At 49.2% G+C, this 27,152-nt stretch overlaps 2 protein-coding genes across 8 annotated transcripts in view; both read left to right on the top strand.

The window, feature by feature from the left end:
• LOC144893060 (uncharacterized) overlaps positions 1–25,460 on the top strand; it is a 64,892-nt gene extending 39,432 nt beyond the window's left edge. The window contains exons 2-3 of the mRNA XM_078782682.1: positions 24,070–24,328; positions 24,467–25,460. Of these exons, the coding sequence (XP_078638808.1) occupies positions 24,070–24,328; positions 24,467–25,315 (1,108 nt within the window). The 3' untranslated portion in view covers positions 25,316–25,460. The remainder of the gene's footprint in view (positions 1–24,069; positions 24,329–24,466) is intronic.
• Positions 25,461–26,377: 917 nt separating this feature from the next.
• Positions 26,378–27,152, top strand: part of LOC137431202 (pleckstrin homology domain-containing family A member 7) — a 322,395-nt gene continuing 321,620 nt past the window's right edge. For 5 of the 7 annotated variants that reach the window (XM_078781650.1, XM_078781654.1, XM_078781651.1 and 2 more), the window contains exon 1: positions 26,494–26,797. In XM_078781650.1, the coding sequence (XP_078637776.1) occupies positions 26,715–26,797 (83 nt within the window). In that variant the 5' untranslated portion in view covers positions 26,494–26,714. Of the gene's footprint in view, positions 26,798–27,152 lie in introns of all 7 variants that reach the window. The other 2 variants (XM_078781655.1, XM_078781652.1) reach the window with 2 other exon arrangements.

The raw sequence follows: 27,152 nt of genomic DNA on the forward strand, positions 1-27,152 counted from the left end.
GGCCCCCCGAAAAATAAGTTTGTCTTGGGCCCGTAGCCCCCTGATTTCGAACAGTTTGGGTATCAGCGTTGTCCCCATAATCCTCTCGAGGCCACCACCATGTATTGTCGTTCTCCGCACCTGCTGTTCCACACCTCCCCTGCGGAGATCTAGGTGAGGAGTTAGGTTCGTGGACCCCTATCCGGTGTGTTAAGGCATAATCATCGGCCATGGTGGCTGCGTCCCACAACGTCGGTACTTTCTTTTCCTGCAGGTACACTTTGATGTCCTCGTGGACACACTGTTGAAATTCCTCCACCAGGATCAAGTCACGCAATGTTTCGAAGTCTTTCCCGACTCCTTTTGACTCACACCACCGATCAAACATGTTTTCTTTCACTCTGGCAAACTCCACATGGGTCTCACTCTCCCTCTTCCTGGCATTCCTGAATTTTTGCCGGTAAGCTTCCGGAACCAACTCATAGGCTTTGAGGATGTGCTTCTTCAATACCTCATAATCTGCACATTGGTCCATTGGTAGCGCCGAATAAATCTCTTGAGCTTTTCCCACCAGCACACTTTGCACTAGTATGGTCCAGGCCTCCTCCGGCCAGTTTAACTGTCGAGCCACTTTCTCAAAGTGTGGAAAAAATTTAGCGACTTCCTTTTCACTGAAGGGTGGAACCAGCCTCACATGTCTGCCCACATCCGAGGTTTTCTGGCTAGGTGTCGACCCCGTCAGCAAGGGTGGTACCTCTCCCCGTTCTCTCATTAACTCCAGCTCCTTGAATTTAATCTCTTGCTGAAGTGCCAGATCACGTTCCTTCAACTCCCTTTCGGCTTTTCTCTCCTCTGCTTCGAGTTCCCGGGCAGCTCTCCTCTCCTCTGCTTTTCTCCCTTCTAACCTTTCCTGGAGTTCTCGTTCCACTCTCCTTTTCTCTGCTTGTTTCTCTTCTCTCCTCTCCTCTGCTTTCCTTTCTTCTTCTGCTCTTTCCTTTTCTGCTTTCCTTTCTTCTTCTGCTCTTTCCTTTTCTGCTTTCCTTTCTTCTTCTGCTAACCTTTCCTGGAGTTCTCGTTCCACTCTCCTTTCCTCTGCTTGTTTCTCTTCTCTCCTCTCTTCTGCTCTCCTTTCTTCTTCTGCTCTTTCCTTTTCTGCTTTCCTTTCTTCTTCTGCTCTTTCCTTTTCTGCTTTCCTTTCTTCTTCTTTTAACCTTTCCTGGAGTTCTCGTTCCACTCTCCTTTCCTCTGCTCGTTTCTCTTCTCTCCTCTCTTCTGCTTTCCTTTCTTCTTCTTTAATCCGTTCCTGGCTCCGTAATTGCAACTCCAGTTTCCGGAGCTCAACGTCTTCTGGTTCTTCGGGTAGCCACTGCCAGGCTAACTCGTCCCATGTTCCTAATCCCACCATAGACTGTATCACCGTGGTCTGCAACTCTGCCTTCCTCAAATTAGTTCGGACCTCCAAGTTAAAATGTTTGGCCAATTTCAAGAGGTCCGACTTTAGTAACGCTCGGAACTGTGCCTCACTCGGGGTTACCGCAAAGTTCTGTGCCACAAACGCCATGGTGCCTATCGTTAACACCTGTTAACCTTCACCCAAGACTTTACCCCCAATTTCCCCAAACATTTACCAATTAATACTTAATTAATAAATTTTAATTAATAAAAAAATTATTTTATACAATTTTAGATCCCGGACGTAGACCCAATTGCGAATCCGCAAATCGTAATTTGGACGAGCCCCCAATTCTGTTACGTGGTCCTCCCGGTGACTACCTGGTCTCGGTGACCCCCGGACCGTGAGAGGAACTCCGCCAGAAAGATATACTATTTATGCGCTTTCGTAACGCAATCAATATGAATTCCAATCAATAAGACACCCCACACCAAGGATCCGGAACAATCAATGATTGATATATTCCCCCCAAGGAATCAACAATCAACAACCATCAACAATCCACAATTAACAATCAATCACCAATATGATTAAGATGGCCATCTTTAATATATGTGTGTTCCCTTTCCCCACTCCCGACCCCTTGGGTACTCACGACCCCTTTGGTCTCTGTCCCTCACAATGTCTCTGGGCCCCTCCTGACCAAGAGGATGGTCGGCTTCTCCGCACACGGGCGGTTGAACGAACCCCTGGCTGACGTGCTCCCAAACGTGCACGTCACGTACCGGGAACAACGGTGGCAGCACGCACCTCCTTGCCAAGCAACGCGGGCAAAGCAATGCGCGGCTTGTCCAGCGCGCGATGCCCAAGGTGCGACCCGTACGCGTCCGTGTAGACGGTGAGGCGAACTGTGTAGGACGCTTGGTTTCGTGCACGAACCCACGGCAACTTGATGTGTCAAGGGGTAATTCCTTTCGCCAGATGGGTTTCCCAACTCAGCGTCAGACGCTGCTCGATATCTATGTTCGATACCCTCGCCTCGGAGCTCGGCGAGGAAGAAGAAGATCGTCGCTTCTCCAGGACCTCGTGTCTTTTCTTCTTCCGTTTCCGGTCTCCTTTTTCCCAGAAGGGCTCCTGACCCTTTAATCACAACAACCTTCAATCGACTACACATTAATAAGCAAAGACCTGAATAGTAATTCACATACATTAACATAAATCCGTAACAACAGTCAGCACCATCCGGTGCACCAATAAAGTGTTGAATAAAAATGCACAATCAAGTGTCCATGGTCACCGGTGGTGTCGCAGCCGGCCGATGTTCTGCCGCTGGTCTTGTCTTCATGGAGTGCACTTGGCCTTCTGGCTTCTGGCCTATTTAGAAATAAAGAAAGGCACCAACCGCGTCCATTTCTTAATTGTGGCCGTCAGGGGGGCCAACTAAAAGTGGTTCACCTGTATGGCATAGGTGCCACGTTGACCCAGAGGTCCATCAACGGGTGGTGCTTGACCGCAAAAGAACTGCGGTCCATTGTGGGTGGCCACAAAAATTGCGGTCCATATGGTGTATCGATCCAGGCAGCAAGCAGCGGAAGTACAGGCCCACAACTGTGGAGCCAGCACCTCTCTCTCCTCTCTCTCCGCCCCAAAGCCAGATCCTCGGAGGTGGGAGACAAAAGAAGACAGGTGAGTAAGGTGGTAAGGGCGCAAAAGTGCACGCAATATAAGATAATGCACACTGGGGGCACATGGGAACCAGGTGAGACAGGTACGTTCCTACCGTACGCCCCCCCCCCCCACCAGGTAACCTACATTGCCCCTCCCTTACCCCTTACTGTATCCACAAAACACAACACTACACATAAACATCTACTTTACACATCAACAAACGTCCCTACTGTCTTCCCCGTTCCTCCCATAAACCAAATTCGTCTTCTCTCCCTCCGAACCAATCAAATTTGCCATTTCCAACTCTCATCAAAATTTGCCATCTCCAACTCAACATCAAAATTTGCCATCACCAATTCATCATCAGTCCCTCCTAAGGAGGGAGAGATGGAATCACCCCAATGTCTCATCCACGTCGTGATGCGTCTCACAAATCCAAACAGCAATTCTCATTTCCTGCAACACAAAACAAAGAAAACACAGGTGTGGAGTCATCATCATCACCTCTGGTAAGTGGCTGCGTATGGTGCGACAGGTTCATCAATCCTAACTATTTCCTAAATGACTTTAACAACTTTACATTACCCGGGGTCTTTCTCCTGCCAAACCATTGGCCCTCATTACTCTATGTGGTTCGAAGAACCAAAATCCCATTGACCATCTGTGGTGCACACCATCAATTTGGGTCTCACTCCCCGATTCAACACTCGGTGCTCCCGCACAATTTCGGTGGCTGGGTCGTGTGACGTTCCCAGCAGGTCCGCCCACCTGCACACCTCCACCACTGTTGTTGCCTACCGAGCTCACCTGCTCCTCACCCTAACCTAACTAACTGGGGAAGGCCCTCTCGCACTCACTCCCTCGGTGCCCTCTCTGGCACGGGCTGCCCGATCCACACCCGGGATCCTCAGGCACCCACTGACACTAACGGCTCCCAGAGCCCACCTGCGGCCTCACCTGGCCGACATCTAACAGTGGCGGAGTGCCCAACCATTCACACTCATACTAACAGGCCACACGACCAGCCAATTTCACCACACCAATGCACCCATCCACAATACCATTCTGCAACCGCACCACAAATGCCAATATCCAACCACAATTTACCTATACCTTCTAACTACTCTTTAAACTACCCTCCCCGGGTACTCGTGAAAGGGGTCCACTCTTCCCCCATCCACACCTTCGCACCATGCACACCACTCCGTACCACTTACTCCAACTCTCTCCACACCACTCCTTTTCTGCTCCATATATTCCACACACCTGTACTTGCACACCTGTGCTCTCATACTTGGTGCCGCCTGCACCCTTCTCTCCCCCAAGCGCATTCGCGCTGATCCACAACACTCACTACTCACCATGACACTCATCCGCAATGCTCTCTCATTCATCACTTGTACACTCACACACACCTCGGAGCATTGCCTCACCAATGCCTCATTCGAAGCTGCTCAGTGGTGCTCACCAGCACTTCCATTCACACTGCATCATCTGCTCTGTCTACTCCCTTCTAAAACTCGCGCTCCTCCATCTTCCCTTACACTCAGCGCTCCCACGTCATTGTCAAACACTAAGCTACTACGTCCCCACTACAGGTACCAAGTCTCCTACTTAAATCTTGTCACCTATAGTCACCTCTAGTCCCTATCAATATAACCAAGCTCTCCCTGGCTCGGTTGGCATAGCCACCCCATAAACTATAGCGCATTTGCCCCCATCATGGGAAGGGTGGCAGGGATGCCACCCTTACCCACGCTCGTAGAACGCTCGTAGATCACTCTTGCCGTCATACGGCGCGAGTGGGACCTTGTGGGACCACCTCGTATGTGAGTCGTTGCCCGCCTGCCGGACCCTGTGCGTCGCCCCTTGCGGGGTCAGCACGGGGCCGAACCGGCCGGGCCCCCACAGTACATTAACCCCAAGGGGCTCCCGTGCCTCCCCTGTCCCTCTAAAAACTACCCCTGTTGGTGTTGATGCATGGGTCACGCTTCCGCAAGTCGCTACCCATTCCATACCACCACAACCTTGCTCACTCACACCTCGCACCTCTCCCATCACCGGACCCTCTCGCTCGCACCCTCGTTCCATACACTCCGGACCAGCCATACACCTCACTCTTGGCCTCTCACGAACATCCGGGTCCATCTCGACCCCCAAGCTTATTAAATCACCTGGCGCATCATACGCACGACCATATTGGTCACCACTTAAACCGGGTCCTCTTTCTCTTCGCTTCTCCTCCATCACCTGCGAATCCCTCATCCGGTTAATGAGCACATCATCACGATCCGAACACAGACTTTGGACCAATTCTTTTACTTCCTCTTTTATCTCTTTCTTATCCCCTCTCCGTCGCTTCTTAATTTCGCTCACCCCTTCTTCCACTTCTTCTAATTTCTGCTTCACCTCCTTCATCTCCTCGTGCGCCCCCTTAAGTTCTTCCTCTAACTCCACCTTATTTTTTTCTATGTGCTCCCGCACGTCCCGCTCTTTAACCTCCATCACCTCTACCACCTCATTCATTTTCCTCGTCAGGTCCTCATGTAACGTCTGACACTCTTTTTTAATTACCCCTACGTCCTTTTTCATCTCCTTCTATGTTGATTTTAAACCCTCTATTACCGCTGTGTTCTTCTTTACCTGGTCCCTCAACTCCTTTTGTCCCACTGTCAGCTGTTCTACTCCCAGCGTCAACTCCTCTATACCACCTTGCAATTTTACAGTCCCCTTTCTCACCTCCTTCTCCATGCGCTCCTCACAGTCCCTCACCTCCTCGCGCACTCCTCCGACCTCCTCACTCACACCTCTTCTGATCTCCCCTCCCATCACTTGCATCTCCTGCCCAGATGCCACCCTCATCTGCTCCATTTCCTCCCTGTGAGCATCCAATTTAGTTTCTACCCCCATTCTGACCCCCTCTATCTGCTGCCCCATTTGTTTAACTTCCCTTTCCGCTTGGTCCCTCATGTCCCTCAATTTGCCTTCCATACTGTTTTCTAACCCCTCTAACCCCTTTTTCATCCCTTCCATTTGATTCTCTTGAGCGGCCATTCTGTTCTCTACCCCCGTTAACCCATGTTTCACCCCTTCTATCCCATTGTCTAACCCCTCAAATTTCTTGTCTAACCCCTCAAATTTCTTGTCTAACCCCTCAATTTGATTTCCTAGTCGCTTCCCCATTCTGTTTTCCAATCCTACATTCCCCATATGGACGATTGCCTGTATTTGCGCCATGAGGCCCTGCATGTCAAAGCCCGCTGGTAGCGCGGGCTCGGCTACCGCGCGCTCGTACGAGGCGCCATTTTGTGCGTCTGATACCACGTGCGCAAGAGCGCCATTTTGCGCGCCTGAAACCTCGTGCGCTAGAGCGCCATTTTGTGAACCTGCCGCCCTCACTGCTTCGCTCTCCTCATGTCCCTCAATTTGGTCCTGGATCGACCCTGCCTCACTCTCCTCTACCGGAACCCAGCCGTCTTGATCTCCCATAGCGCGACTTTCAAATTTTATTATTATTATTATTATTTTTTTTTTTTTAAACTAAATATCGGGTGCTCCAATTTTGACCAAATCTTCCACAAAAAGCACAAAATTTTTAGTGCAGGACTCGAAATTCCACTCCCAGACACCAATTGTTATGGAAACGGAGAGGGCTTCCCTCGTTGCCCTGCGGAGATCAACCCGCCGTTCCTTCTACTAACCACTCTCCGTTCCTGGTCGTCCCAACGCTCTCTCCCGCCCGCAGCGCCGCCAGGGTATTCAGGCCAGAAAGTCGGAATGGGCCTTCCCGGGACCTGAGTGCAACGCTCGGTCGTGAGACAGGGAAGAGACGGCCGTTCGAGCTACGGTTTTAGGTTACCGAGCGGGTTTAGTAACCCGTAGTTCGAACCATTAACAAGCTACACCCGATTATAACGTTGGCCAAATCACGCTATGCTAAATCAATGATAGAAAGGACAGGACGACTGGGAAAGATGAAACGACGCAAGGGGGTACAGTTCTCAAGACCTCCGGAGGAGGGTGTAATTACAGTGGTGGAGAAAAGGGGTAGATTACAAGGCAGAGTGAGGTAAAGAACACAGAAGAGATGGGCACTTAAATACAGGCTTATTTATTCCCAGACAGACCACGGACAAACGGACAAGGCAGACTCACACAGGGGTTGATGGCAGGAATGGACAGGTAGATCGATGGCACAAGGTGCACCTTGGCTCGGGGACAGGATAAAGCACAGTCCAAAGATGCAGGGAGGTCTCACTGAACGGCAGAGGTCTCACAGCGCTCGGAGGGTACGTCTCTCTTGCTTCAAGCTCAGCGCGCATCTGACGTCACCTCTCTCTCTCCTGCGCATCTCAACGGGGAGTGACACGCCCTCGGCTGGTTGGTTCCGCCCCAACTGGGGCCGGTCCGCCGCTTCCATTGGGTGCGGGGGTTACCGGGCTCTGCCCTTGACGAGGAGCCGACAGGGAGCCATGTTCTGCCCCTGTTTGGTAACCCCGTCGAGCACATGTCCGATGGCGGCTCGTTGGGAAGGCCTGGTGTCCTCCCACCACTCCTACCAACCAAGCCGGAATGAGGACGCGCACTCCCTGCGCTCGTTGTTGTTGTTGTTGTTGTTGTTGTTGTTGTTGTTGTTGTTGCTGCTGAAGAGAACTGTGAGGAAGAGCTGCGGGGAGGTATTGGGAGGTCCTAAACTTCCTAACGGTGCCATACAATCACATTCTGGTGCAACGAAGGGTCAGAATTAATGTAAACGAATCCTTAACTGACATAGACTAAGAATAACTAACAAGATGTCCTATAGTTGTCTACATGAGATGCCGTGGACCTGGATGCGACATTTAATGGGGGAAATAGGGGGAGGTCGGGTCTACAGAGTGTTGTTTACAGAAAATGGGACTAGGGAATGGGGGATTGGGGAGAGTTGGGAAGTATTGAGGAAATAGGGGAATATTTACAAGCGGATATGGATGGATGCAAATCCCATATCCGCAACAATATATATATAATATATATATATATATATATATATATATATATATATATATATATATTGTTGCGGTTTTGAAAACCCACACTTGTAAATATGACATCATTAAAGGTTAAAGATAGCACCCCATAGATAGGCCACAAGCAATGCGTAGGTCACCATAGGACTTCAGTTATTCCTTAGTATGTGTTTAGACAAGGCCATTTTCCAATAGTTGAATCTGCGTTGTGTCAATCAAATAAGAATAGGCCCCCTTGCGTTCATTCCATCCATTTTGCCAGCCTCCCTCCAAGCAATGCCATTAAGCGCTAGCCATCGCCCTCGCCCTTTAGGTCCAGCGGCATGTGCAACCTTGCTGGGCTTCCGCCCAAACCAGCAGCCTTCGCTGCCCTTGAGCTTGAGCTCGCTCAAACGCTGCCATAAGCCATGAGGTGAAGCCCGGAAAAAGGGGGCGGAGCGCCAGGAAGAAGGTGTGGCCACGTCACCCAACCATCAGAGCGGGGCCGGTAAGCCATAACCAGCCAACAATTGCTGGAGGGACATCGCCTGATAGGCGTGGCTTTTGGGCTCGCGGAGCGATCGCTGGCTGGATTATAAAAGCGAGCGCACAAAGCCCTTTGACAGGACTTATTGGGAGAGCGCACATTTAAGAGGACTTGTTGGAAGCGCGCTTGGTAAACGGACTACTGTGATTTTGGAGAACCTACAGCGAAAGCGTGTGCTGAGAGGACTTGTTGGGAGAGCGCACTGGTAACAGCACTGTGAGGACGAATGCGCTTGATCGTGGTTGAAAGGACTTGCACAATTGGCGCTTGCGCACAGGACATTGGAGAGGAGGCGTTTGGCGCGAGTGTGCAACTATTACGTATGCCGCCAGGATACCAGCCTTCCCCCCGTGATATAATTGTCCGTTCGCGTTACACTGTGAAGAGCTGCCTGCCGGGTTTTCCATCGCCTGGACCAGAGCCGGATTGGAGCCTGGACGCGCTGGTGACCATCAACCTGTTCCTCTGCAATCCCCGTGTGAGTGACTGTGTGTGAGACGGGCCCGTTTGTCCAGGGAATAAGTTAAGCCTGTAATTAAGACTGCACTGTGTATCTGCTTCTTCCTCTTCCTTGTACATTCCCTTCTTTCGTTTCCTCTTCTTTCTGTACATTTGTTAATAAATTGCCCTGTTCTTTCTGGTTTCTCCTTAATCCGATCGTCCTAGTCTTTTCTCCATTGGGTAAACGTGGCACGATCGGAACCGCCATAATCGGGTATAGTCCTTGTTAACGGCCCAAATCGTGGCTCACTTCGCTCGGCGTGTCCACTAACGCCGTGGTTCGGGCGGGAGTTATTTCCTTGCTTCACGGTCGGTGTTAGTAATTAGGTATTAGGACTAAGTCGACCAATAACCCTATTTAATACCGACCGGAAAGAACGTTATAACTTCCAGGACTCGCGTCGGCCAGATAAAAGGACAAGGGGATTAACCCCCCCCTCCCCCTCCCCCACCCCTTGATAAGGGGAGAGCCGACGTCGGAGATCCGCAACAATTGGTGTCAGGAGTGGGATTTGGAACCTGGGACTAAATTTTTTTAGACCAAATTTTGGACACCAATTGTGCATATTGGCCGCAACAATTGGTGTCGGGGAGTGGGATTTGGACCCGAACCAAATTTTCTTATCTTTTGGACAAAATTTGGTCAAAATTACGAGCGGCCGAAATTTTATTAACACCCAAATTTGAATCGTGCCATGGATAGCCAAGGCGATTGGATGCCGGTGGGGGTAGAAGAAGAGGAAGGGTTAGAGGCAATCCAGGACCCCCGGGAAGAAATGGGACAATTGGGAGAGATGGAGGAGGAAATTGAAGAGGGTGCGGCAGTGGGGGTTGCAGGTGAACAAAATGGCGGCGTCTCGCACGTGGCAGTGAGTGCCAAGCCCACGGGGCCAGGGGACTTCCAATTATTTATGGCGCAAATGATGGGGTATATGGAAAAGATGGCTGACAAATCCACCAGGGAAATGAAAAAATTGTGAAATCAAATTGGGGGATTAGACAGCAAATTTGGGGGATTAGACAGCAAATTGGGGGGATTCGAAAGAAAATTGGGGGGATTAGAAAACAAATTAGGGGGCCAGTTGAAGGACATGAATGGCCAAGCCCGAGAAATAAATGAGGAGTTAGCGAGGGAGGAAGCCAGGTATGAAATAAAAGCATTGGGGAAGGACATAGACCGCAGGTCAAGCGGGAAAGGCACACGGGTATGCGACGGGGTAGCGCGACTTGAGAAGCGCGGGGAAAGTGAGTTGGAGCAAAGTGAAGTCACGTGGACTGGTATAGAAATCGTGACACGGGAGATAGGGACGCCGACGACCGCTGAATTAGAGAATTTTATTTTATTAGTACCAGCGGTCGTCGAGCTTAACAAGGAAAAAGAGATTGAAATAAAAGAAATAGTGGAAATTGGGTTTTTTTTTTTTTGTTGTTGTTTGTTTTTTTGTATACTGAATCGAGGCTCGTGAAAGGTTTGAAGAGACGGCGGACTTAGAAAAGCAATTGCGGAGGGAAGAGATGGAATGTGTACAAAGTCTGTATTCACATCGCGATGCCGTACTTCCTAACCAAAATGAAAGTTTGCAGCTGCGTGTGGAGAAAAGGATCCCGACGTAAGCTGGGCTGTATATGGCGTGACAAGGTTTGGCACGAAAAGATTTTTCGCGCGCTTGGGATCCCGGCGTCACCCAAGCGCTTGTGGAAGGTCCCTGGTGCATTGTATGAAAGAGAATGGCGCGCGTGAGAGAAAAAAGGGTGCGCCGAAGCGCGAGTGTAATACAGAGTGTGAAAGTGGGAGTGAGTGTGACACAGAGAGTGAGATGGATGGAGAGAGTGTGTGAGGATGCACACCTGAGTTGGTTGTGGAGAGTGTGCGGGGATGCACATTAGAGCGTGTGATTGGGTGTGCAGCAGGAGATTGCACACCCGTGGGTAGGTGTGCACTGAGTGGGTGGATGCAGGAGTGCACACCCATGGTGGTTACGGGGTACGTAACAGGGGAGAGTGCACGGGAGGAGTGTGTGGAAGAAAGGTGTGTAACAGAGGAGTGTGTAATGATGGAGTGTGCAAGTAGAATGAGTGCGCAAGAATGTGCGCAAGAGAAGAGCGTAACGGAGTGTGTGGGATGTATGAGAGGCGCTGGAGCGCCGCGTTTTGTGAGTATGGGAAGAGTCGCGTGTGGATGTGAGAATGCGATCCAAGCATCGACGCTGACCGGGGCAGCGGTTAGGCTGACGGATAGCCGACGCGAGCTCTCGGGGTGTGGTGCTCTTTGTGTGCTGCGGGGGCCGGCGGGGATCGTTGCCGCGGTGCTCTCGCAAGGAGCGCCGTGCACGATTCGGGCCGGGCTCTGCCCTGTATGGTCGGTGCCGCGTCGTAGCGGCGAACGGCACGATTCCGGGGGAGAAAGGCCAGGTCGGACCTTCGCCCCCTGGCGGGCGCGGTGCTCCGACCGGGTGAGGTTGGGTCATCGGGCCGGAGACCGGAAGGCTCCGCGCCGTGATGGCGCTTGGAACCTCGGCCCGAGTATGCCTCCTCCCCAGATTCGAAAATGCCGGATGGACCCAACCGACAGGAGACTGACCATCCGCACGCATTGCTCGGCTTTTCGAAGCAGAGCTGTGAAAATGCATTCCCGCACTTGAGGCACACAGTGAGTGGACTGATAGTGGTAGTGATAGGAATGGTAGTTGTACCATCCATTGGGGCACATGAGCAATAGGATTATGGGGTTTGGCAGTGTAAGCTCGCTGAGGGTGGGTTAGGATAATCATTAGGGATCTAGAGATGACTTTAGGAGACTTGAGATTTAAGTAGTGACATTGTACAAGAAGTGGGGACGTAGAGAGATTAGATGGATGATAATGACGAGGGAGTGCTTAGTATAAGGGATGACGGGAAGCACTAGTATTAGAAGGGAGTAGATAGCTAGATGGTGCTGTGTGTATGAGCTTGAGGTTTAGGTGGAAATGAGGCATTGCGAATGGAAGTCCTTGTAGTGCTGGTGAGCAAATGAGGCAATGCTCGAGAGGGATGTGTGTGTGTGTGGAAGTGTATGAGTAGAGTATTGAGGATGTGTGTAATGGCAATGATTGCATTGGCTTGCATGGTGTGCAAGTGGAGAATGGTTGTGTGGAATAAATGGTGTGGAGTGAGTAGTGTGGAATGCGTGGCGTGGAGTGTATGGTGCGAAGGAGTGAATGGGGGAAGGATGGACCCCTTCACGAATACCCGGGGAGGGTAGTTTAAAAGTAGGTAGAGGGAGTAGGTAAATTTGGTTGGATATTGACATCTGTGGTGCGTGTAGTTGCAAAGTAGTGTTTTGTAGGGTGCATAAGTGAAGTGGAATGGCTGGGCGTGTGGCCTGTTAGTGCATGTGGTTATTGAGCACTCCGCCACTGGTAGTCTGTCGGCCAGGTGAGGCCGCAAGTAGGCTCTGGGAGCCAGGTAGTGTTGTGTAGAGTTCAGTGGGGCCCGAGGATCCATGGGAAGGACCCGGGTTGCCCGATGCCGAGGTGGGCATAGAGGGGGTAAGTGCCAGGGAGGGCCTTCCCCGGTTAGTGTAGTGTGAGGAGCTAGGCAAGCTCGGGTGGCGACGTTCAGTGGCGGAGGTGCACAGGTAAGTGGACCTGCTGGGAGAGCCACACGACCCAGCCCCGAAATTGTGCAAGGGCACAAAGGGAAAAATTGGGGGAGTGAGACCCCAAATTTGGAGAGCACCACAGTTTGGTCAATGGGAATTGGTTTTTAGAACCACATAGTGTAATGATGGCCAATGGATTGGCAGGGCAAGACCCTGGGTAGTTTAAAGAGTTCATGTCAATTGGAGTATATTTAGGATAAAATCTCTTCGCACCATCCGCATCCACTCACCGAGGTGATAGGACTCCACACCAGGTTTTTGCAGACGTTTGGAATGTAAGACGCATCTTGACGTGGATTTGACATTGTGGTTATTCCATCCCTTCCTTCTTGGGAGGGATTGGGGACGAATTCGGAATTAGGGGAGATAGGGGGGACGAGACAGTAGAGACGGATTTGTAAAGTGTAAATACGGGGAAGGGCAAGGGTAGTGTAGGCTGACATGGGGGGTGACGTACGAGTAGGGATGAGCTTTCTCAGCTCGCTCTCCCGCACCCTTCATGTCGCATTGCCTTGTGATTACGTGTACCCTTGCGCCCTTGCCCCCGCTAACCTCTGCTTTGTCTGCCTCCCCACTCCTTGACCATGGTCTTTTGTGCGAGGGGAGTGTGCAGGTGACCTGAATTGTGCGGCCGCACTTTTGCTGCCTGCACCCTTGCTGCCTGCATGCCTGCCTGCACCGGTACACCCTATGGACCACACGTTCTGTGGCCTGGCACCTTTGGACCACACGTTCTGTGGCCTGGCACCTCTGCTGGGACAGACCATTGTTGCCAGCAGTATCTGGCTTGCGGACCACTGTTTTAAGTGGCATCAATGCCCAGCAGGCGGACCACCGGAGTTGGCCCTGCTGGCCATAAATAAAAAAGCGGACGCGGTTTGTGCCCTTTTTATTAATCAGAACATCAAGCAAGAAGACAGCCAAGATACATGGGCCCAGCAGAGAAGCACCAGAAGACATCATTTATTATTGTAAAACGTTTGTTTTTGTGCATTTTCATGCTGGTGCTTTTCATGCATTTTTTATGGTACATTTTGGTACATATGGGTGTATGGTGTATCGGTGCAGTGCAATGCGATTGGCATTTCCTTCTTTTCAAAACATCTTCTCTTTTTCCCACAAAAGACAGGTCCTGGGTTGCAGTGTAAATAATTATTAGTGTATTGTAAATAACATGCTCCCCACCGGCTTTATGTATAGTTTGAGGATTCTTTCCATAATTCGGTTAATTGTGGGCGTGAGTCTGATAGTTAGTACACAATGCAGTAGGTGGGACATATCTAGTGTTTAAAACTGTCGCACACAGGGTGCTAGGTTAAATGTAGAGGGAAACTACACCTAAGTGTCAAACTAATTATTAAAAAGTAGTCCTGACCCTTGCATCAGAACCGGTCGGGCTCACTGGTGTGTGGGTTCGGCTCGGGGACGAGCCTGGCGAAGGAGGGGTGCAGTGTTGCGGCTCTGAGAAAGTGTACATATTGATTAATAAAGGATTAAAGGTTTGCCCCCATAGTTAGTCCACATGCAACATGTAGGCCACCTTAGAACGTTAGTTATTTCATCGTATATGTGAGAGAAGGACATTTCCAATAGTGATACCTGCGTTGTGTGAAAGAAAGAAATAAGAGTAGGCCCCGTTCATTTTACAGCCCACCCTCCAATCAACCTCATTGCACACCATCCAGTCTGCGCCCCATTCCCCATTGCGCACCATCCAGTCTGCGCCCTATTGCCCCTCGCATTAGGATGCTGAAACCAGCCAAATGCCATGAGGTAAGGCCTGAAAAAGGGGTGGAGCGCGAGGTCGGGGGTGTGGTCACGTCAAGCAGACGTCAAGGGCGGAGCCGGTAAGACCCCCACAACCAACCAGGGCTCCATGGGCATGGCCTAAGGGGCGTGGTGAGAGCACGTCTGGTAAATTCAAGAGGGTTCGCTGGGCGGTGCTATATAATCGCGCATGCAAAGCCCTTCCACAGGACTTATGCGGTTTATCAGGACTGACGCAACTGCAATCATTGTAAGCAGACTCTCGTGCGAAAGGACTGTCCAGGACTGGAGAGTATATGCGCTTTACCAAGAGGACTGTCACGTTTGGCATTGGTGGAAGGACTCGCTGGGGGAACTTTGATTGCAAGAACTCGTTGAGGATTTGGCTTTGGGCTTGCTGGAAGCACATATAAAGCGCTGGTATTATATTACGTACGTGGCCGTGAGCCGCACAGTAACCGCCAGCCCAGCTTACCGATCCCCCCATATAATTGTCCGCTCCACGTCAACGACACGCGAGGACGCCGCCGGTTTGCTCAACCCTCTTCGTCCAACCATCTTCTTCACGGCGAGTCGGGGACCCGGAGAACGAGCTGTGGACATCTTCCCTGGACCATCAACCCTAACCATCTACATCCCCGTGTGAGTGTGTGTGTGTGCATGCCCGTTTGTCCTGGGATAAGTTAAGACTGTTATTAAGGCTGCCCTGTGTATTCTGTACTTCTCCTTCTTCCTGTGTAAATAATTAATAAATCAATTGTTCTTCCTTTTTTCCTCTTGATTCGACCGTTTTAGTGATTTCTCCATTGGGTAAACGTGGCAAGATAAGAACTGCTCAAATCGGGTTAGTTCCTGTTAACGGCCCGAATCGCGGCTCGCTAACACTCGGCGTGTCCACTAAAACCGTGGTTCGCGTGGGGTTATTTCCTTGCTTCCAGGGCGGCGCTGGTAATTAGGTAATAGGACTAATTTGGCCTACCACCCTATTCAGCGCAGACCGTAAGGAACGCAATAGCCCCGGATCGCGTCGGCTAGATAAAAGACAAGGGGATTAATCCCCCCTTGGTAAGGGGAAAGCCGACGTTTGAGATCCGCAACAATATATATATACTGTATACATATACATATATCATGATGTACATGTATTATACAGGGTGTCCCTTTAGTCTGGAACCCAACCATAAATCACTTCTTTGTCTTTTGCCTGTATTGTTGTTTCATGTACGTAAGTAAACCAGGTTATTATATATTTTCTGGAGCGATCAAGGCAGCAGTCTATTGCCGATACATCACCTAAATAAAGTGATGCATCAGAAGAATGCGTTCCGCTTGGAACACGATTGCCCAAAGGAAGGGTACTATGCTAGTCTTTAAAATATAACCAGAAAGACACACACACACACACACACACACACACACACGCACACACGTCATGATTTGCACGTGCACATGCACGATTATGGTTTATACACACGTTTTGCGTGACATATTGTGCTGTGTATTGTATGTATACATATTACGCGTACCCGACTGCAAAGCCGCAATGAGCTGGGGGAAACCAAAGCCTCTTGCCACTATTTTACCCATCACAATGGCATCAGTAGGTTAGGTAGTTGGTAGTAGGTAGGTGTAGTAGGTACCGTACCTAGTTCAAAATGACAGCATTTGCATTCTGGATGAGATTAAAATTGATAAAATTTCCTTCTTGATTAATTCTGTGAATTCCGTCTCAACTTCGGATATTTGCTAGTTGTTGGGTCTTACCGGTCGTGAAATTTCCAGTCGTGAAAAACTATGCCCTACGGCCGCGAGATCTCTAAAAAATAATTCTTCGTCAATTTTAGAATATTTGACGCCGTTTTCACCCTCCGAAACGCGTAATAAGCTTTTTTGAAATATTTTTTCAAATGCTCGAATCTCATTGGTTCCGGTGTTTGGTGACGATTTTCGTTGAAGATAACCAGGGCCCGTGTGGGCCCGGGGAACGAGGTTGGTCTTAAAGTATTTTAATTACAAATTAGAGGTGCATAAGATTGTGAATCAAAGACGGGTGAAACAAACTCCTATTGAACTTTTTCAATTTGTGATGCATACCTCTGCATCCGCAAGATGGCGGCCTCCATTGAGCGATTTGGTGCGTCAAAGCTTCGAAATTCTCAAGGGATCCAGCAAAATCTGGCTTTTCAACATAATACGTATGCATTCATTCACAACACCGGCTTCGCCGGCTATTAATTACAAATTAGAGGTGCATAAGATTGTGAATCAAAGACGGGTGAAACAAACTCCTATTGAACTTCTTCGCAATTTATTTATGCATACTTCCGCATCCGGAAGATGGCGGCCTCCATTGAGTGATTTGGTTTTTGAAATATTTTTTCAAATGCTCGAATCTCATTGGTTCCAGTGTTTGGTGACGATTTTCGTTGAAGATAACCAGGCCCGTGCGGGCCGAGGTTGGTCTTAAAGTATTTTAATTACAAATTAGAGGTGCATAAGATTGTGAATCAAAAAATGACGGGTGAAACAAACTCCTATTGAAGTTTTTTCAATTTGTTATGCATACTTCCGCATCCGCAAGATGGCGGCCTCCATTGAGCGATTTGGTGCGTCAAAGCTTCGAAATTCTCAAGGGATCCAGAAAAATCTGGCTTTTCAACATAATACGTACGCATTCATTCACAACACCGGCTTCGCCGGCTATTATACATTACTAGCAGAAGTACCCGGCGTTGCCGGGCGGGGGAGGAGGGGGGAGGGGAAGGGGGGAAAGGGGAGGGGGGGAAGTGGAGGGGAGGGAAGGGGGGTGAGGTATGGGGGGTTAGGGGGGGAGGTGGGAGGGAGGAGGAGGGGGGGAGGAGGAGATGGGGAGGTGGGAGGGAGGAGGAGATGGGGAGGGGAGGGGGGATGGAAGATGGGAGGAGAGGAGGGAGGAAGGGGGGAAGGGGAGGGGGGAAGGGGAGGGGAGGAGGGAGGGTGGGGAAGGGGAGGGGAGGAGGGAGGGAGGAGGCAGGGGAGGGGAGGAGGGAGGGGGAGGCAGGGGAGGGGAGGAGGGAGGGGGAGGCAGGAGAGGAAGGGGGTTCATTTATATCCTTGCTCAGTGACAATGCGATCTGCTCCAAACGAAGTCATTTGGAACGAAGAGTTGTAATTACGGATTTCCTTCAGGAAGTGTCTGGATTGAGTCGTAGTTGATTGAAGTAGTTCTATCAAAGGTTCCGGTGGAGATTGGAGAGAAGGCAAAAGGACATTGCCTCCCCTGCAACACATTCCTGGTGTTTCTCCCTTCCATTTCAAGGCATGGAAAAACTGACAGGTGAACGACATGGAGCCGATATCAACCTTTGAGGAGTTGTCAGTGTTCGGATTGTAACTGAATGCAGCCTTCTCCCATGCAATGGCCGGCTGCCGTCTGCCTGATGGTTGCCAGTTGTTGGGTCGTTTTTGGCGCTGTTCTTCTGTCTCTCGCTGTCTGGCCCTCGCTGCATGTTGTTCATTGGCGTTTAGACGTGCCTCTGTCTCATCTTCTGTCTCTCGCTGTCTGGCCCTCGCCACACGTTGTTGATTGGCGTTTAGACGTGCCTCTGTCTCATCTCTCTCTCGCTGTCTGGCCCTCGCCACACGTTGTTGATTGGCGTTTTCAATTTTTTTCACTTTTACGTTTACGTTTACACATGGTAACCCAACTCGCTCGCTAGCCAGATGAAGATCCTGAACGACTCTGCAATCAAACAAATGACGTCTTGCTAATGCCACATCGTGGGCGTGGCCAACGTGGCCTCATGCTCCCAGGTGACTGGCTAACTCGCTCGTGAGCCTGACGAAGATCCTAAGCAAGCCATAAAAGGTAACCGATAACATGCAAATTGATGGCGCAGGCAGTGATGTATATGTGGGGCTGGGGTCTAGTGCCTTCTTCCTTGCAAACTTGAAAATTGTCACGTGATCGCTCTGAGCTGTGGCAGAGGCAGAGGCTGTAATGTTCAGAACCCAATCGGAAATGTGCTAAGTTATGGCTAAAAATATGGGTCTAAAGATGAAAGAAAAAAAAAACTCGGCCTCGAGCCTCGACCCCCGTACATTCACAGAGAGTGTAAGCGGGCAGGGTATCAGGCAACCTGAACTTGGCAGCCTGGCCTGGCTCGTACGTCCAAACTTCATTCTTCAGACACTGGTGATCAGGCTGCCGCTGATAATCCCCACATAATCCCAATGCAGCCTGCGTGGGAGTATAGCCACTGATCTATAGTATAGCAGGCAGCGTGGAGTCTGGCGGCGAGGATGGAAAATCACGTGATCGCCCTGAGCGAATCAGCGAGCTGCTCTGGCACAGGCTGAGATTCAGTGTATAATGTTCCTCGCTGAAATGCGCTGTTAAATATGAATAAAAAATATGGATCTCGTCATCGGAGGTCGTTTTTAGGTAGGCCATGTCCTGCCCAGGCCCAATGGCCATGTCTATGGAAAAAATCAAGTATGTGAGCCTCTCCGTTTAGGAGTATATAGGTAACATACACACACACACACACACAAACACACAAATTGTGTTTTATTTATATAGATATACACATTATACATATTATACACATTGTAGCGGTTACCTTATTCGCATGTCACGGTTAACTTATTTGCATGTGACTGTTACCTTATGTTTGGTCATAATCCACGTGCACGGCCTGTGGGGCTTTTGGTTTGTTGGACATGACGCACGCGCGGTTGTCGGAGCCACGCCCTCCGAAGAGGGTTTTGGCTTTATAAAAGCGGTACGATTTCCGTTCGCGTTAGAGTGTTTCCTGGAGATTTCCGTACGAATAAACGAGCTTCGAACCCTACGAAATGGCCGCGTCTTCTCGCCTTCCGCAACTCCTAAACTGGTGACCCCGGCTGCCCCCGAACGGATTCGGGGGCTGCAAACGAACACGGCAGTTTCGATGGAACTGCCGGAGTTTTGGAAACGACGAGCGGCCATGTGGTTCGCGCACCGCACTCGGCTCCTCCTCTACGACTGGAGGGGCGAGCCTGCTCCAGGACCCTCCGAAGGGATGCAGTTACGAGATGTGGGTGGCACTGCTGCTCATCTCTTGCGCGCGCACTGACGTTAGCAGCACGGCTGCTTCGTTGCCTTCGCGCGCGCTGCTGCTCATCTCTTGCGCGCGCACTGACGTTGGCGGCACGGCTGCTTCGTTGCCTTCGCGCGCACTGCTGCTCATCACCTTCGCGCAACTTCACTCTACAACTACAGCTACAGCTCGCGTGTAGAAAGCTGCAACTCGCGCAACTACTTCTCCGACTCTGCAACCTCGGGAGGCCTGTGAGGAACCTCGGCAGCCTCCCCCGAGGACTTGACCAGCCCCTCGGTTGGCTCAACCGCTTTTCGCGTGCACCGAGGCCGAGCACTGCTCGAGCCTTCTCGGCACTGCCCGCGAACTGCAACCTCGGGAGGCCCGCGAGGAACCTCGGCAGCCTCTCCCGAGGACTTGACCAGCCCCTCGGTCGGCTCAACCCCACGGCAGCGTTTTTTTCGCGCGTACTGAGGCCGAGCACTGCTCGAGCCTTCTCGGCACTGCCGAGCGCGCCTGCGAACTACGTACATGCCCGTGGAGTGCATTCTGGGGGGGGGGGGGGGGGGCATGTAGCGGTTACCTTATTCGCATGTGACGGTTACCTTATGTTTGGTCATAATCCACGTGCACGGGCCTGTGGGGCTTTTGGTTTGTTGGACGTGACGCACGCGCGGTTGTCGGAGCCACGCCCTCCGAAGAGGGTTTTGGCTTTATAAAAGCGGTACGACTTCCGTTCGCGTTAGAGTGTTTGCTGGAGATTTCTGTACGAATAAACGAGCTTCGAACCCTACGAAATGGCCTCGTCTTCTCGCCTTCCGCAACTCCTAAAACATATTGTATTGTATACACACATACTATGCGTGACATGTTGTCGAGTAAGTGTGTCGTCGTCTAGTGTGCACACACATATTGTGCATATTACAAATATTTTATACACACACACACACATACACACACACACACACACACACACACACACACACACACACACACACACACACACACACACACACACACACACACACACAGGGCTATGTGGTCATTGCTGGGGACTGGCAGGATAGCTTACATGTATATGTACACCCATCTTCGAGTTGTCTCGCCTTGGTTAGAATCTCAGCCGAGCTAAAAAACTGCCACCATGGTGTTTCATGTGGACTGAGATGCATAGATTGCACCATTCCTCCGATGGATGTTATGATTGGCGGCATCCCGTCTGCTAACATTAGTCGGTGGAAGTTAAAGACCCCCTGGGGTGTCTCCAACGAAATATATCACAGACACCTCGAACAATTTACAAATTGCTGTCACTTTTGTCTTCATCCCCCCCCCCCCCCCCCCCCTCCTCCCAACCCCCTCGCCAGTCCCCTGCCCCGCATAATGTTCTGCTGATGAAGTCTCTCTGCATGTTGTTGATTTTAAAAAGTTTTTTAAGTTTAGCTTCATTCAGCACGGAATGTTTTCCAAAACAGCAATTGTACTGTAAGTACGGTACGTAAAAGGGACGATTTGATAAAGCTGAAAATGGCCATAAGTTGGGTTCACCATGGGATAATTAGGTCTTTGAACGTTTACGTGCTTGTTAGAGGATTTTGTTTATCTTCGTTTACTAGAGCAACTACTTAATAAGAGTTTGGGTCTTGTTTCCTACATCTGCATGCAGTGTAATCCTTTTTGAACACCCCCCCCGCCCCCCTTTTCAAGCAAAGATCGGCGAATGAACTCTTGATGGTAAATAAGGTGCCTGCACGTCTATTTATTACGTCCGCAACCGAAGATGTATAAGAGAAGGGCAGGGAATGCAGGTATGTATATGGAATGGAGTTTACTAGTCTAGTAGGAAGACTAGGTCCCCCTGCACCCCCCGGAGATATACTTCTAATCAGTGTTTCTAGATTGGAAACAATGTGTAGAAAATGACTAGCTATGGCCCCAAGCTGAAAAAATGTCCCACATACCATTTTTATGCAAATTACTGCTGCCATTATCAAAAAAACGATTTTTGACATATCTCAGCCAATATTGCAGATAATTGAAAAATGAAGGTGTCTAGACCCATGTTTTGAAGGGCATAGATCATGATAGAACTATTCATAACATGATTACATGTGTCTATGGTATACTAGTATGCATATTAATGCTGTAATTACAAAATAATCAGTTTTACAAATGATAAGGATACGTTAATACTGCAGATAACTTAACATGGTACATAAGGGGTCTAAACCCAGGTATTTTCAAGGTTAAATGTCAACAAGATGCTCCTGAGTCTTGCATAGGGGCGGGACATTGGCAGTAACATTGGTACCACTCAACTTTTCTTCCCACCATTGACTTTGTATTGCGAGAGATTTTCACTTGCTTATTTAAAGGTTTCTCACCCAGCCCACGTAAAATCTACCAACTCCTGCTGTTAACTCCCAAACATATTTTTTTATGTTATCCAATCACAGTGCAGAAATGACAGACTAGAGATCCAAATTAGTGCTGCTATAGCTGCCATTTTACATTTCCATCCATGTAACATGCGCGCTCGCGCGCTCGTATCAATTGGTAATGTCGCGCGCTCGTATCAATTGGTAACGTTGATGTTATTGAATACCTCAGTTGAAAGTTCAGTCTTCCATTCCATCTGTGTGTTGTTCTTGGTATTCATCCTCCAATCTAGCCAGGTAAGATGCTAACTATAATGTTACTCACACTCTTGACTTCAGTTTCTGCATGAAATCATAAACAGGCAGAATAACAGCTGAGCCAGCTAGCACCATGTTAGCTAACGTTAAAGCTAGCCTCATCTATGTACAGTATGTTCCTAATGTCGGTGTAACTTAAACTTTTGTTAATGCCAAACATGAGACATATCTGTTGACTTCTGTATATGAATTGAACCAGAAAGAGGCACGACAGCTGAGCTAGCTACAGTAACTTAGCACAATGTTTCATTGGCCTAGATAGCTAACGTTAGTGTGGAAGAATTTAGATGTTTTAGCTATTAGCACTTTTGATGCCACTAAACATGGTTTAGTCAGCTAAAAAGTACCCTAGTGTAGAACATGACTCAGAACCTCTGTTACCTCACTGAAAACTCAGAGCCTCCTTTCACAGGCACTTTTAACATCATTCGTGATTTCTTATTTGTCATTTAACAGTGATGGTAGACATCGACAGCAAGCATGCCCAAAAGAAAACGGAGTGTAGAACCTGCAGCCCAAAGCTCTCCTCCTACATGCATCCTTCATGTACCATCCATGTCTGATCATGGGGATTTCACGCCCCTCCGTAAAATTAAAGGATCTGCTTCAGAAAAACTGCAACTGCTTCAAAAGATCCGGGATAGACGTCTCAACCAACCGCATGACTCCCCATGTCGTATGCAATCAGTATGTGATCAGATCCCGGCAACTCTTCCTGATGACCTAGAAAGAGTAGGATATCACAGCAAGTGTTATAAGCACTTTGTCCGCCACTTTCATCGTCTGGGAGATGATACAGAACCAGGGCCATCAACCTCATCATGGCATCACTCTCCTCGTAAACCAGGAGGTTCTGCTGAACCCATCTTCCCGCCAGAGTGTATATTTTGTGAGAAAGTTGAGACCAAAGATGCTCATCGCAATACTGAGAGGCCTACAACCTTCCCATCCTTTAAAAACAAAGAAAATGCATGGGAGCAAATCGAAACACGGGCTGAGAAAATGGGTCTCTATCGACTCCATCGAAAGGTGAAAAACAAAGACCTCTTTGCATGTGAGGCCAAACACCATCCGTCATGTTTTAAAGCTTTCCGCACAGCATTCTACAACTATGAGCGTGCGATTCACAGAGCCGAAGCACCAAAGGAGCAGGCTTGCATGTCAGCCGCCCATGAAAAGGCATTCAACTCAGTACTGGAACACATTCAAACCCAGGTCATCCAGCAGAATAAAGTTCTACAGCTTTCTTCCTTGCGCTTGCTCTATGTCGAGGAACTGAAACTGAATGGATATGAGAACTCAAATTATCGGTCAGAGAAACTACTGAAACGCCTACAGAATGACCCAATCAAGGAGCATATCCACTTCACGAAGGTTGATCATGACAAATGTGATGTCATTTCTTTCTGGCTTGTGCACAGCTCAAACATAACAGTTTCCAATGCTCTCGCACGAGCATTCACACTCGGAAGCACAAACAAGAACCAAAATGTTGCCCTCCAACTTCGCCAGGGTATTCTACAGGCTTTCAGAGAGTGTAAAGACCAACCATGGCCACCAACAGCTGAAGACATGGAGCTCAATCCTGAAGACATCCTACCTCCAGACCTTGTCCGCTTTCTCAGCGTGCTAATGACTGGCAAGGAGGGCATCGAGACAGAAAAGGTGAAGCGTCTGGTCTTCTCCATTGGACAAGATCTGTGCCGTGCAGTGTCAGATGGAAAATGGAAGTTACCAAAGCACATTCTCCTCTGTGTGACTGTAAGGCACCTGTTCCGAAGCAAACAGCTCACCACAATACTACACAGGCTTTCTGTTCTCCACTGACAGTTACCATCCTGAGTCAATCAAAGCGCAGGAAAGGCTGAGGCGGGGCAGCTCAGAGAAGATCATTCTGGCTGGACCAGCAACCAGGAAGCCATATGACTTCAAAATGTTCCTTGCAAATGACGACAACAAAAAGCAGATGTGCCAGCTTCTTCTGAAAGTGTGGAGTGGACAAGAGGCAGCTACCAGGCTGGAGAGAACAGAGATGGCTGTGCTGATCGTGGAGGGGAAGGCCCACCAACTTGCCTCAACGAATGGCAAGGTAAAATTGAAAGCCCTTCGTGAATGGCGATTCAATTTGTAATTTTTCCTGAAAAAAAGGTGATTACCTGTGATGTTTGTCTAGATCTGAAACTGGCAGTGACTGGTGATTGAAATGCGGTGCCTTTTTGTGTTTCAGGTCGAGGTACGTGAACTCCCCACGATCTACAGCAACCAGGAAGAGACTGATACCAGGGTGGTTCTGTACCTCCATCATGCTGCTACCATCGGATACAAGAACGCTGTAGTCAGAACACCGGACACAGACATCCTCCTGATCCTGCTCCACCATGCCCACAACATCAAGCTGACGGTGTACCTGGATACAGGGTCAGGGAAGCATCGCCAACTTGTCAACGTCTCTGAGCTGGCAGAATCCCTGGGAGAGGACTACTGTGCCACTCCCCTGGGGTACTATGTGTTCAGCGGAGAAGACTGCACCAGTGCCTTCAAAGGGAAGGGAAAAGTCGGGCCCTTGAAAAAGCTGGAGAAGAATCCCAGGTTTCACAGGGCATTCGGTGAACTGGGTGACAACTGGGATGCCAACCCTGAGGTGGAGAGGCAGTTAGAAAAATTCACCTGTGTGATGTACGGCCAGAGTCGCGAGTCATCAGTGGACATTGTCCGTGCCAAGCTGCTACGAAAAATGGTGGGAGAGGACAAGACCCTCACATCCAAGTCCAAGGTTGATCTGGCTCGCCTTCCTCCATGCCAGTCTGCCCTGAAGCCGCACATCCAGCGTGTGAACCACCGCGTAGCATTGTACAAAAGAGCCGATCAACCTATCATCGAAAAGCCAAAACCTTATGAGGAGCAAGGATGGATAAGGACTGATGAAGGACTGTTGAAACCAATGTGGTCCAGTGGTCCCATCCTACCAACCTCACTGGTGGATCTTCTGAACACAGGAGAGCACGAAGAGGAGGAGGAAGAGGAAGGAGAAGAAGAGTTTGACTCTGACGATTTCGATGAAAATGATGATGACTGACTCAGTGTAGAATCACTAATGCTAATGATGTTTATCTAAAACAAGCAAGAGAAGAGTGGTCACATTGAGTGCTAGGACTATTTTGACAGTTGTAATATTTAGAAAAATAAAACTTTGTGTTAACGTCTGTGTAGACGGACCTTAATATGAGTCTATTATTTCGTAAAACTGTGATTATTTTGTAAATAAAGCACTAATTAGCATACTAGTATACCATAGACACATGTAATCATGTTATGAATAGTTCTATCATGATCTATGCCCTTCAAAACATGGGTCTAGACACCTTCATTTTTCAATTATCTGCAATATTGGCTGAGATATGTCAAAAATCGTTTTTTTGATAATGGCAGCAGTAATTTGCATAAAAATGGTATGTGGGACATTTTTTCAGCTTGGGGCCATAGCTAGTCATTTTCTACACATTTTTTCCAATCTAGAAACACTGATTAGAAGTATATCTCCGGGGGTGCAGGGGGACCTAGTCTTCCTACTAGACTATACGTGGAATGAAGGGAGGGAATTGTGTCAAATATCCCCCCCCCCACCCCCCAAAAAAACTGCGTACGTACAAGATAGATATGGGGAGAAAATTCGAGAAACATCATTAAAAAAGATCCATGAAGGATTTATCAAAGGAGGGGGCATTTGGCCCATCATGCCTTTGCTACATCAACGCCGGGGAGAGGAGGGGAGGCGGAGGAGGGAGGAGGGCGGAAGAGGGAGATTTTCAAAGCTCGCATAAAAGAAAGTACATTTGTTTCCAGTTAAGTGATCATGTCATTATGCTCGCTTATTATAATTCCGGTATTTACATCTCTAAGTTTAACACAATTTAACAGTCAAAACTGTGGGGGAGAGGATCGAGGTCAGGTGGGTCACTCACGGGCCGTGTCCTCGCGAAAGGAGAGGGTCAAAAAGCCATACATCGTCTCATATGAAATACCTGAAGAAAACATCGTGCTGATTATGCTCTGGTGCAAATATTATATACAGTATATATGTATATATATACACGCCTCAGCAGATGTGAAGAAGAAGAAAACCTAGTTAAGGGAGGAAGAAGAATCCGTGGGTATTTGAAAGAGGCAGAGGCAGAAGAAGACTCCCGCGCCGCGTAGCCACAGTGCCCCCAGCGGTTGTTTTTTCTCTCGTACTCTTTATTCGTTCCCTCCCCCACCCAGAGACGTGGTCCTTGAGGCATCTCTTGCATTTTGCTCGTTCCAACTCCCGCGCTCTTTGTTGTTAATCGAGGGAAGAAGTCGATACCAGGGCGGCAGATTGCGCGCCGCGGTTCGTGTCTCTCCACTCCCTCTCCCTTTCTGTAACCATATCCACGCCATCGTGTCTCTGTTTAGCCTTCCCTGTCCCTCTCCCCCATCCCTCTCCCCGACCCTCCATGGCAGTCGATCTCCGACGATCCAAGCTTCCCGATCCCTGGTACTTCGGTGTTACCAAGGATGGCCGAGTCTTCTTCATCAAGTGCGTCAGTTTGTTTCTTCTTTGTCTTTGCTTTATCAACTATATACATATATACACGTGTACATTGACAAAGCACATCAACATTAAGCGGACAAGTATGAACCACTCACCTCATGGCTCGCTCACACGAACAGTAACAGTCGCCTATTCCCCGTAAAATCAAATCATCATCATCATCATCATCATCATCATCATCTCTTGCTCTCCCTTTGGACTGCTCGGTCTGCTTGGCCATCCAGTTCGTGATCGCCTTACCGGATTGATAAAAGAGGATTTTAGTTATTTATTTATGACTTATTATTAATTTGTGCACAAGTTAGTATATCTGGTGTGGTTGAACAATTCCTTAACCCGG

Source organism: Myxine glutinosa, chromosome 7, assembly GCF_964187855.1.
Source record: "Myxine glutinosa chromosome 7, kmMyxGlut1.1, whole genome shotgun sequence".
Taxonomy (NCBI): Eukaryota; Metazoa; Chordata; class Myxini; order Myxiniformes; family Myxinidae; genus Myxine; species Myxine glutinosa.